Source organism: Phasianus colchicus, chromosome 6 (assembly GCF_987193195.1).
Source record: "Phasianus colchicus chromosome 6, bPhaCol1.hap1.1, whole genome shotgun sequence".
Lineage (NCBI taxonomy): Eukaryota > Metazoa > Chordata > Aves > Galliformes > Phasianidae > Phasianus > Phasianus colchicus.
In genome coordinates this window covers 2,329,113-2,342,076 of record NC_143441.1, presented here as the reverse complement: position 1 = coordinate 2,342,076, position 12,964 = coordinate 2,329,113, and the positions used below count along the sequence as shown (strand labels likewise).

General features: G+C 42.4%; 1 protein-coding gene across 3 annotated transcripts in view; it reads left to right on the top strand.

Annotated features, from left to right (window-relative positions):
- The first annotated feature begins 9,774 nt into the window (after nt 1-9,774).
- The window catches only part of VOPP1 (VOPP1 WW domain binding protein), a 65,662-nt gene continuing 62,472 nt past the window's right edge, over nt 9,775-12,964 (top strand). Inside the window, exon 1 of one of the 3 annotated variants that reach the window (XM_090142187.1) lies at nt 9,775-10,205. In XM_090142187.1, the coding sequence (XP_089998313.1) occupies nt 10,155-10,205 (51 nt within the window). In that variant the 5' untranslated portion in view covers nt 9,775-10,154. The remainder of the gene's footprint in view (nt 10,206-12,964) is intronic. The other 2 variants (XM_031599377.2, XM_090142189.1) reach the window with 2 other exon arrangements.

Genomic DNA, 12,964 nt, shown 5'->3' with positions numbered 1-12,964 from the left:
AGTAGGAAATAATATGATTCCACTGACATTTGATTTAATTAAAATCTCTAAGTTAGGAATATTAAAATGCATATCAACTCTTGAATATCTCCAAAAGCTGCATTCCAGGTATCCTACTCCTCAGTGCACCCAGCTGCTCAGACAGCTGAAGGCAACACGGGGGCATGAGGTGTTCCTGGGGTCCTGGCTCAGTAACACTCAGCACATTGGCAATAGAGCTTTTGTGCATGCAGCCATTCAAAACATACTTGAATTAGTCAAGCTGGCCCTCACATTATCAGAATTAGTATTATTTGTTCAATTCAGCCTTGACAGTCAAAGAAGCAGATTGGTTCTCTGAACTATGAGAAACAATGGCTGTGAGCCAAAGCCCGCTGAAATTAAGGAGATCCCCTGCTGACTTCAATAGCTTGCTGGATCTCACCCAATGTGAGTAAATGACATTGCTTTAAAGTACATTTCTTTTTTTCCTGCAACAGCTTCACACAATATTTTCCATTTTGAACACTGCTGTTCTTGTATGTTCAATTTCACTCTTGTATTGTTTCCAATACTTTGCAATTTTACATTGTCAGGATAGTTTTCTCTGTGGTTTCATAGAGTAAATTGACCTAGTTAAAATTAAAGGCTGCCAGCATAAATTAGATTAGGTTGGCCTAGTGATCTGAAAAAGAACTGTAACATGCTGTGTTTGTCTTTATTTCTATAAGCAAGAGTGTCTGGATGAAAGGGCAGCTATTAGAGCTACTTCATGTACACTGTTACAATTACAGGTCTGATGGTATTCTATTAGGATGCAACAAAACAAAGTGATCAGTCATTTCATTTGGAAACATAATTTCACTGCTTTACTTTCAGCTATAACATTTCACCTTCCATTTGAAACGTGTGTGAATCCAGTTAGTAATAAAGAAATGCAGTTTACTGACAGCAAGGATATGTCTACATTAAGACTATCTACATTGTAAGCCTGAGATAAAAAGAAAAGCATATTCTAAGCTTTGGAGATTGCAGAAAGCATCTATCCTTATACTTCATACCCCAGCCAGTCATGAACAGACATAAAATGGATTATGCCTTCATCTACTAATATGTATCTAAAGTTTTACTCTCTTTAGCCACAGTATAAATACTTGGGAGGCTGAGCTGCAAAAGTCTCCGACTCAGGCTTTTAAAAAATTTCCGATTTTTTAATTTTTACATTTTATTTATTTACTTACTTACTTACTTACTTAAGTAAAAAAGCCAGACTAATATCTTGTTTATGAAGGCTATTCTCCTGTCAGTCCTATTTTTCATGTAAATACCACTTCCTACCACTAAAAAGGGACAAGAGGATAATAGGTACTTATACTGAATTGGAGTCCAGAAGCACTTTACCTTGGGAAATGCATCATTCTTCACAGACAGAATCCATGCAAACATCAAAGGGAGCTTTATTAATGGTAATAAATAGATAATAATTAGTGAATAATTGATGTTGACATTGCCATTTGCTGCTGTATCTAACTGCTGTGTACATAGTGAGCTGAATGTTTATCTTCACTGGTAAAAGCTGCATTGCTCTGTTGATGCCTGGCTGTCCCTCACTCCACTATTTAACCATGCAGACTGAACTGCAGGATACCAGCACTCCCATATTGTGGAAGTAGTTCTCCACAGCTGTGTGTTAGAGCACAACCCTTTCTTCTGAAGCAGCCCAAACTGACTTTTCTGGATTCATTTTATCAATGTTTGCTATCCCAGTAACTTTTATCCTCTACCACATCCTGTCTCCTGTGCCCAAAGACAGCTTTATGTCTACAGTTGGGCACATATCCTTTCTTCTGCATCAGTAAGCCTAGAAAATCCATACCTTCTTTCCCAAAACTATCCTGGAACTTGTTCACATAGTTTCTCAAGGCTGGGCCAGCTGGAACAAAGAAATGGGCATGGGAGTACATGAATGTATATGAATGATTTTAATGATAGGACTTGAAAAGACTGATGACCAGGCAAATATGTGCTAAACTAAGAAATGGTGATGATAAAATCTAGCATAGTCAAAACAGAGCTGCCTAGAAGTCATTTAACAGTGCACAGCACACTGCAGCAGGTTAGAAACACTGGTGATAAGTGTCTTAGATAAAAAAAAACCCTGTAGCGCAGTTTAGGTAGGTGTGAGATGCTGGCCATGCTGAATAGCATTATCAGCTTCTGAAGGCCAAATAAACAATAAATCACAGACTTCATCTGACTTCACTGCTTACCAAGTCCCTACATTGAGATTTACACAATAAACTAGGCTGATAAAATGCATTTTTAATTAGCATAGAAAACTGATACTCCTTGGTTGAATGACTTATCTTAATATTCATGATAAGCAGCATAAATGCACCAAGAAAATCAAAGTGGTTTCCTCACGTAGGGCCTTACATGCTTCAATACCTACATTCATGCTCAATTTTGCGCTAGTGCCAGGGAGAAATTCTTTGCTCTGGTTCTCAGGTCTCCTGAGGAAGGTCTACCTGATGGCTGGAAACAGTTGTTTTTAAGGGGAATAAACCCACTATCTAATACCTTCAGTGCAGAGAAATGGTAGGAGTTGTAGCAGGAAAACTTTGGAGAATAGGTGGATGGAGCTGCCAGTAGGGGTTACCACTGAAGCAAATATTCCCTGCCTAACAGTGTTGTGTATGCGTAAATGTATGCAGAGACACCACATCCCAAATAAGATTGATTAAAGGTCAAATAATCTTCCTTTTCCCATGAGGCTCTTGAAGGCTGCAGCAACAGAGAAAGTGAATAGCATCACTGCATGGTCCTTTCTGTAGTCCTACATATTTTCCTTTTTGTTTTACAGACCAGATGCCCCATTATCTCTGTTACGATTTATAGTTATTCTGATAGTAGTTGAATTTTATCCCTTGTGATTTCTAGAATAAATGTAGTGCTGATTTTTAAAATTTTTCAATCCAGCAACAGCTTAATTCTCTTTCTATCTCATAACAATATGAGAAAATTGAGACTAGTGGGGGAATATTAGCTAATGAACCCATTCCCTGTAGTTCCCAGACAACTGATGCATTTTTTCCCATCTATATTTAATGAGACATTATTTCTCACATTGAAATAGCAAGGCTATCATGGTAGAGAAATTCTCAGTATGCTGTGTGTATTCACAGCATGCTGCAAATCAGATAGATTCACAGTAAGGGGAAAAATACAAAACAAAACAAAACAAAACAAAAAACAGGAAATGATTACTACTTTAAATGGATAAGGAAAATCCCTTTTAAGCAATTTGAACATTTTGTTTAACTTAGATCTGAAATCTCAAATTTTATTCTCCACTTGCACTGGCTTTAGATTTTTTCCCATTGGCTTCATTGGAATTAATCCTAATTTACCCTGGTCTGGGATCACCACCTCTACCAAAATCCTGGTAGAGCTTTTTATTATTTGGATATGAAGATGCTGTAAAGGTTTAAAAGACTGTGGTGCAAACAGGAAGACAAGATAAAGCAAAAATGAAATGCTCCAGACTGTTTCATTCTGGGGGGATTGTTCTCATGAGCTACAAGGCATAGCTTTGCATTTCCACTATATCACCTTCTGCTTTGGATTACTTCCCCTAGGAAGGCAGCATGAAAAGTTCCCACTGTAACTTGACAAGGTTTTGTAATTACCTTGCTCGAGTCTGAAGTAGTCCAGAATACATGTGGCTCCAAAAGAACATGTTTAGACCTCTAATTATCCACTGAACTCAACAGTAATTCTTTGGAGACTAAATGTTTCATTGACTCAAGATTATGTTCCTATAACAGTACCATGAATCCTTCTTTAATCCTTCCACCAAGCAAATATTTCACCTTTCACCACAGACTGTCAGCAAAGAGTTTGAATTTATGAATGATCCATCTTTCAGGAAAAAAATAACCACTTTTAGATCCTGAGTTCTTTAACACAAAGCATTAATATCTCTGCTGAGAGGATAAACTTCATTCTTGATCAAGAAAACAGAACAAAAAAAGCATTGGATTTGATTGATACAGCTATTCTGGTTGCATTTTATAGTATGTCCGATCAATAAACTTCATCCTCCTGATTACTAATGCCTATCTCATGCTTGGTGCTCCACAAGATACTGTTCATTATAGAACTACTTATTTAATATGATGGACAAATACCTGACTGTGCGAGGAGTCTCAAAGCCACAGAATGTGAGCAGCAGTTTTCTGGCCTAGGTATGGCAGTTTGTGTACAATCTTTCCACCCTTTGTTTCTTAGCAAATCAGCTAAACATGGTACACTTTACGGATGCAAGAAGTGCCCATTGTGGTAGTATTTGGTAAGTATGACTACTTTGGGCTCTCACTTGAAAATCTCAGAATACAGTCTAGTCAGAAGTAATTTTCTTCTAGTTTAATGATTTTTATTTAATTTCAGTAGTTACAGAAAACAGCAGGAATTCTGACCCTTCCATGAGCTTTGCAGATGTTAATGATGTTGCTGGCACTGCATTAAAAAAATAGTAAATGGATGTATTGCAATACTAATCAGTAATTTTTTTTACTCAAATTTGCTGATCAGATCAATAATATCTTTCCATATTAAAACTAAGCTGTAGGATGTATAAATGGAAATTTGCATTTCCATTTCAAGAAAGGCAAGTATATCTGTATCATCTCACTGAAATTCCTAAAGATGTAAGCACTAAAGATAGGGGCACTGGGTTAATACGTTAATGAGTTTGGAGCAGATTGCTAAAGCTTAAACAAGTCTCTCAGTCAGACTTCCTTTAACGTCTTATTTGAAGTAATTTTTGATGGATAGTTATTGGTGAAAGTAATGACAGAAAAAGAAGCTTTTATTCTGGGAAGTTGGACTGTAATTTTAATTTAGCTATTATTCTACCAAGAGACTACATCTTTATGTAAACTCCTCCCTCTGCCACACAGTTAGAAAAAAAAAAGGCACATTTTTTTCAGGAAATGGCTCACATCTTATGAGATGCATAGGATATAAAAAAAAAAGTGCTTTGAACTTATCTTGTTATCTTCTTGTTAGAAGCTGCAAAAACACAGCATGTTTGCATTGGTGGGCTACTGTATTTGTGAATACACTATTTTTCTATCTGTTTTCAAATGAATAATGCTAATGTGATTTCTCAAAAGAAAACAGTGAGAATTTAGGAAGATATTTATGCATATTTTGTACAATTCAAAAGGGCTTTCTTATACTGAAAAGTGGTACTGATAAAGGCTATTTCCATTTAAATAATTACAAAGGGGAATCTCAAAATATATTGGAACTTGTCTTACATTTAAATCACAGTTTGGAGAACAAACATAATTTGACAAGTTCTAATAGCACATGTGAAGGAAGTAATAGCAGTAAATAATAAAATAAATTCAAAATTGTAGTTGTTTACGATTCATGCAAAGAAGCAAACAAAATATTGTATTTGTTTATATAAAGTTGTTACCTGCTTCACATCAGCTCTTGTAGAATCAAATGCTTCTCAGTTAGTATTAGGAACAACTGTCCCAACATGAAAAAGAAAAAACTCAATAAAAAGCAGTTTAGAAGCACTTTTCACTGCAAAAATATTCTCCTGTCTGGTTTCAGAATAAATAAAACCTAGAAAATACCTTCATTCATATGTATCTTAAATTCATCAACACCTGTTACTCAATTAGAAAAAGAATTGGTAGAGAAGTGGCAGCCTCAAAAAACTTTCAAGTTTCAGGAATAGAAATGGCTGAATAAAAGAAATACGTTATTATTGGTACCTCCACTGAACAAAGGATTGCAGTATTTTTAGGGAATGTGTAAGAATCCACAAAGGAAAGGAGTGTAAGCCTTGATGAGATAAAATAAAGCTTCATAAATGTTGCTGATCATGGAATTAGATTATTTGTTTCTATGCATAGCTCCTGGGCACTTAGGTGTATTACTATTAGAACAGTGTACCAGAAGAAAGACTAAAATCAGACTGGGGAACGAGGGGCTTTTTTTTCACCCAGAGACCTGGCCTCCAGTAAAAAGCTTATCTCATTTTCCTGTTCCATCAAAACAACACAGTGTGTACCCTGCCTGCTTCGCTGACTAGCTGTACATGGCAGATGGAAAGTGTTCATCAGAGTCTAGATGAACTCTAAGGGGTTCTGCTACAACTTGCACTTTAGCTGAGAAAATGTCACACTCTGGGCTAAGTCTGTTTGTACTCTAACTCCACTAAAGCTAATGGTCATTCCCCAGAGATGAAGATGGTTCCCCGAGTTTAGGCAGAAATGAGAGAAGACATCACTTAAGGGAGCAGAGATATGGCCAAAATGAAATCTGGAACCATTTATGCCTGAGTCAGGAGGTGCTCTTCTTGTTTCAGTTTATCTCTTGGCCTAGAAAGAATTCTGTAGTTAGGACATCCATGCCCTTATATAGGCTGGATAATATATGCACAGGAAGACATATGCTTCCAGACTGTGTGGCTTTCTCTTCCTCCTTCCTGTTACCTCTATCTCACTGTAACTAATCTGGTCATTGGGGAAAAACACACAAACAAACAAACAAATAAACAAACCCAACAATATTCATTTCTTTCTTTTTTGCCTCAGCTGAAACCTTCCTTTTCCTGGGGAAGAAAAAAAAAAGAAAATTAATGCTTTCTTGGATCTCAGCATTAACTCAGAAGGGTTATATGTGTTCATAATTAACTGATGTGTATCTGATACCTGGCTCTTGCCTAGGCATACCTGGGGCCATCAGCTGAAAGTGCAGGCAGAGTTGGCCTTTAATGACCACAGTGCCTATCACACACAGTGCCACAAGATCCCAGATTCCTCTCCTAACTTTACTTCCTGCCTTCATGTTTCCAAAGTCCTGCAAGAAATTGTGCCAGCAGCAGCAGCACAGGGCACTCACGTTCAGCACAGCTCATTTGGTGCTTCCAGATGGAAGTATTGTGTGACCCCAGAAGACTGCTACTTAGGTCATGAAACACAGAAAATAGGGGTGGAAAGGGAGTTCAGTGTAAAAGCTGTCGGGGTAGAGACCTGAAAACAAACGATGCATATATCCTTTTCAAACTTCCATGCAGTGTAACATTTTTGAAGTGGTTCCCAACTTTGTGTTTGTTTGTCATGACAACGTGAGCTGACTTATCTTAGATGATACCTGATACACAATGTGTCTTTCTCTATAACACAGGTTAAATAAAATGGGACTTTCCAACTCATCAGACCTTATAGAGATTTGTGTGTACCACTCAAAAGTTACCTCACCAAGCCTTTATTGCTGGGCAAAGTGATGGCTGTCACATCTTCTTAGATATCTTCTAGCAAATTCAGTTTGAGATGTGTGTATTCATCTAAAAAATGTGCCTCACAGCTTTGGACTGGATGGCATCAAATAAAGATAAACAAATGTCTCAATGGAAAAATGAGAAACAGTGGTCATTTAGATAAAATGTGCACAGGCTGCTTGTGAGTGCACAATGTCATGCAGCGTGTGGGAGGTCCTTAGTCTACAGGCACTTGTTATATAGAGGGTATAGAGGATGTATGATGGCTGCCTGAAAAGTTATGTGTACTATTTTATTATGGTGGTCCACAACATCAGAGGCAGATGTTGGTGGTAGGGCAGTTGAGGTTGAACCTTTCCACCAACATTCTGTTGCATTTTGTTGCCATGTCACAGATGGCAGCAGAGAGGCAGACTAACTACATTGCATCTGACATGGAAGCGCATTATGAAACAAAAGTGTGGAATTGAATTCCTTCGTGTGGTAAAAATGATACACATTGACATTCATCAGCATTTACTGAACTTTATGGAGATCAAACAGTGGATTTGAACACAACAAGGTGGTGGGCGGTGCATTTCAGCAGTAGCAACAGCAATGTGGAAGACAAGCCATGTTGCACGTGGCCATGCAGATTTCTATGAGCACAATATGCAGGCTCATCACTGCTGACAATGCATAGGTAATGGTGGTGATTCTGCTAGGAAAAAAAAAAAAAAAAAAAGCAGAGAATTTGCTCTGTCAAATAGTGGTATTGTACTCTTCATCTGTTATACTTCCATGGAAATAAATAAGTGTGACCTGTGAATGATTAACATGTGCCAGCTGGAAGCCTCTGCAAACTGCCTGAAAGTTGACTAAACAGAAAAAAATACTCACCTGATAATATTTTGCTGAGCCACCTGGCATCAGGAGGTGGCAAGTTCCTTCCTTTAAGTCTGTGATGAAGAAGGAGCTGTGCCTTGCAAGGACATGCTCATCATCTTTGAATAGCTAGCCCACAAAAGAACCATGGGAGTGTACACCTCCTTCAGAAATGCTGTTGGGAAAGGTCTGTTATTTCAGATGGCAACAGGAAGTCCCTCTTCATACCCTTTCATATCCTCCCAAGGGATATGCTAGTTCTTTTGCAACACTAAGATACATGGCAAATTCTAGTCTCATTTGAATGTGAAGAACAGCTGTTTGTCCCTGAAGCAGTGCCAGGACTAGCTGTGGTAAGGGTGGGAATGGACTTGGAAAAGGAGCCTCCAAACACCTCAACAAGATGGCAGTGAAATAAACATCCATGACATAACTACACTGGCCATGCATTACAGGGCTCAATGTACGTGACAATGCTCAAAGCAGTTCCTGACATCTTCTTGAGAATGTGGCCAGGGCTGTTGGTAACTAATCGAGCACATGAAAGATGACAATGGGGACGCAGCCTCTTTGATGAGCCAAAGGCACACTCCATAATGATGTGGGTGCAAAGCCCATCCACATAGCTCCTGTTCCCTATCCGTAAGGCGGTACAGTCTCCTTCCTCCTCCTCTTCCTCAGGGCCTCTGTGTGCTGCTGTGCACTCTTGGCCTCCCACAACATGAATTCCAGGAGCTGCCGTCCCCTGGTCCGGCCAGTCCCCACCACACCAGTCACATCATGGCAGCAACCATCAGAAGAGGGATGGCCAGCAAGGGACAGGAAGGTGATTATATCCCTCTACTCCGCTCTTGTGAGGCCCCATCTGGAGTACTGTGTTCAGGTCTGGAGTCCCCAGTAAAAGACAGGGAGCTGTTGGAGAGGGTCCAGAGGAGGGCCACAGAGATGATCAGGGTGCTGGAGCAGCTCCTCTACAAGGACAGGCTGAGGGAGCAGGGCTTGTTCTGCCTGGAGAAGAGAAGGCTGGGGGTGACCTCATTGCACCTAAAACTAGTACCTCATTTAGTACCTAAAACTACAGGAGGGGAATCAACTCTTTGAAAGGGTAGGCAACAGCAGGACAAGGGGAAATGGTTTAAGTTGAAGGAGGGAAGATTTAGGTTGGATGTCAGGGGGAAGTTCTTTACAGAGAGAGTAGTGAGGTGCAGGACCAGGCTGCCCAGAGAAGCTGTGGATGCCCCGTCCACCCCTGGAAGTGTTCAAGGCCAGGCTGGATGGGACCCTGGGCAGCCTGATCTAGTATTAAATGGGGACATTAGTGGCCCTGCGTGTGGCAGGGGGGTTGGAGATTCATGGTCCTTGAGGTCCCTTCCACCCAGGCCATTCTGTGATCTGTGATTCTGTGACCGCAGCCCCCCCCCCGTGCTCGCTAACACGCAGGACACCGCCTCCACCTGCGCGGGGGTTGATCTCCTCTGAGAAGCGCGTGGCTATTAAGCGCTCCGCAGGCTGCACCGCCGTAACCCTACGGCCCATCCGCCCCCGGCAGAGATAGGGTCGAGCGGCCGGACAGCGGGGCGGCGCCGTGACGGGCACCGCCTCCTCCCCGCCCTCAGCCGCCGCGGCGGCGCCGGCCCCCTTTGTACCGCCGGCCGGGCACCACGCCGTCCGCCGCCTCTCTTCTCAGCGCTGCCCGCCCGGCTCTGACCGCGGCCCCGCGGCGGGGAGCCGCCTGTGGGTGGAGAGGCTGGTCAGCCCGCCCCCGCCTGTTCTGCTGCGGGGCTTCCCCGTCTCCTGCCCCGCCGCGGACCGCTTGCCGGCTCTGCCCCTGTGCCGCCCGTCAGCCCGCCCCCGGCTCGCCGTCCTTCCGCGCGGTGCCGCGTTCCCGAGCCGCCGGCTGCGTCTTCCCCCTCGTGCCGCCCGAGCCCCCCCCGGGCGGCGGCATGGCGCTGTTGACCGCGCCCGTACGCGTCTGAGGCGGCGGGGGCGGCGAGGACGAGGCGAGATGAGGCGCCTGCAGCCCGGAGCCGCGCTGCTGCTGTCACTGCTGTGGGAGGTGAGGCTCCGAGACCCCGCGGCGCGGCGGGCACGAAGGAGGCATCGCGCGCCAGTTCGCGGCGCGGGGCTGGAGGCCGAGGCGGGAGGCGCCGGCAGCCCTCGAGGAGCCCGCGGGGCAGGGGGGCTGGGCGTGACCTGAGGGCTCTGGAGCCGTGCAGAGGAGCTGCGGGCGCCCGCGGGGAAAGTGCGCGGCCGGCTGCCGGGCTGCGCTGTGGTTGTCAGTGCCAGCGCTGAGCCCTTCCGTCCGCTTTGCGCGGAGCCTGGTTACTCGAGTTTTTAATTCTGATTTTAATGAGGTCTTTTGTGGTGGTGTGTTTTTTTTTTTTTTCTTCTTCCAATCTGGAGTGTTGTTGCCATCTGAGTCTGTAGATTAGCGTTCTTTATGTGTTTATTTTCGGAAGCTTAAGGTAGGCTTTTAGGTAAGATGTAAATGAGAAATTACAACTGAAAACGATTTAAGTTGTGTTCTGTAGGACAAGGACACCCAGAAACGGAGCGCCGTGAGTTCAGATAACTGATCTGGCTGTTCCCGAGGGTGTCTGGCATTTGAAACTTCTGCACTGTGCACTCACTTCCACGCTGCCTATTAACTGAAATTGCATTGCTGTTTTTTTTTCTCTTTTTCAAATCCATTTGCAGTTTCCACATGGTCTTAGTTAATATTTAACACAGCATGAGCTGAGGGGTATGCTTTTAAGTGAACATTTTGCAGAAGGCTTTGATTATCGAACAGATAGTTGAGGAGGAGGATGCGTAGTCATTCAGAGCAGTTTGCAGTAGTTTACTGGTAGTTGAAGTTCTCCTAATTAAGGGACTTAAAATGCTTGTTGTAAGGTGCGCTTTCAGTCCATGTGTTTGCTGAGCCAGGAGTTCTCCTTATACCAGTGAAGAGAGTGAGCTCCAGTTGGAAGTGTGTTCACTGATGAAGACATGTGCAGGCTCAGATATGTGGAGTGCTTCCCTATGACTTCCAGGCTGAGCATGGTCATTAAGTAGCGGAGCTGCACTGCTTTGGGGAGTCACGTCTTGTATGCCGTGAATGCTGTGAAAAGAGAGAAAATGGGGAAGACTGGCTGCGGATTGTGCATCAGCTGGTGATTTATTGCATTGAGACAGTCATTATGGGAGGAGGATTTACACATAAGGAGTTCCTGGTTCCTGATCCTTTGAGAGCTTGAATATACTCATTACAGAACCACTTGGAGAGCTGTATTAGTAGTAAAGATTAAGTGATTAATTCAGAGTTTTAACAAGGGTTTTCTTACTTTGTCTTTTACAGCACTCTTTTTCTTTCCCAACCCCACAATGAAAGAAAACCCTTGAATTCCTTATCTGGGTATTGATGCTGAGAAGATGAGAAGACACCCTGTTAGGAGGGACAAGCTGTAGATGCTGTAAGCTTTTCTCACTGTTTAGTTGCTGACTTACTGAACATGTGAGCAGAATCAAGGAACTTTTAAGATGGATTACTTGATAGGTAATTTTGGTTTTTGCTGGAGAAAATGAATGCTGCTATTTATTCATCCATCTTTCTTTTGGAAACTGTTTCAGCTATCTGGAAGTAGCAGCGTGTTATTAAGTAGAGTTGCCTGGAACACCCTGTTTCAGAAGGAGCCTGCAGTAGACATGTAGTGCATTCAGTGTTTACCAGGATACATGTTCAGCTGGTAGTCCCACTCACTAGTGCAGCTCATGGTTGCCCTGGCAGGACTGCATTTGTTTCAGTTCTATACAAGTCCATGGCTCTCAGTTCTTTGGAATAATTTGAGGAATGCCTTAAATTATGTCAGTTTGGCAGTCTGGGCTGTATAACAAGATTTTCTGCTTTTTTTTCAGACATCTCAAAGCTTGTACGCATTTGGCTTTAATTGGTAGCATTGCCTTTGGGATAAGAAAAAAATATAGCCACTGCCTGTATGATTCAGTGAGCTTGTTATCAGCCTGCATGTGTGCACCACATTCTGCTGAGTTGTTCCTCAGGGTGGTACCTTTTTCTCTCCTGCAGCTGTGAGTGTGCTGGGCTGCGAGTGGGTGTCTGATGCTGAACTCATGGATGGAAGTGCAGACCTGAGCTGCTCAAGTCATGGCCTTCACCAGGAGCACATAGTACGGTGCTAATCAAGACAGGGAGGTAGTTGCGCCAAGGATAGTCCTGGTGGTGGCTTGTTGGATAGCCTTGCTTCACAAAGCTGTCATGTAACTTTAAGTGCGTAAGCTTCTGGTTGGCTGTTATGTCCAAAGCGGCCTAGGCACTGGAAAAAGCCTGAATGTTTTTGTATCAAGTCCGTTTTTATTTTCAGTCAAGCTTTTTAGTGCTCTATTTGAAGAAATACCTATGGAAGCTGTTGTAAATGGTGTATAATGTCTGCTGGATGAATTTAAATGTGGCAATACAACATTTAGATGACCTCTTCTGGAAATACTGGAAGTGGGATTTTGGCACACAGTTTCTCCTTATTAGCGATTACAATGTGTATGCTGATAGAAGTATTGATAATTGGATGGTTGGAAAAAAGAATGATCAGTATAGTTGTCCTCTTGTTAGTTTACCAGATGGAAGATGCTGCAGAAGAGTCAAGCTTTTTTTTTTTTCTTGAACAGAGGAATGGATACGTAATGTGAACAGCAAAATGCTTTAAATAAAAGTCAAACACTTCTGACAGTCTGTCATGCAAGATTTATTTAAATAAAAGCAAAGTTGGCTAGTTTCTTCCCAGCTGGGTAAGTGCTGTTTCTTTATTATTTTTGTAAATGGAG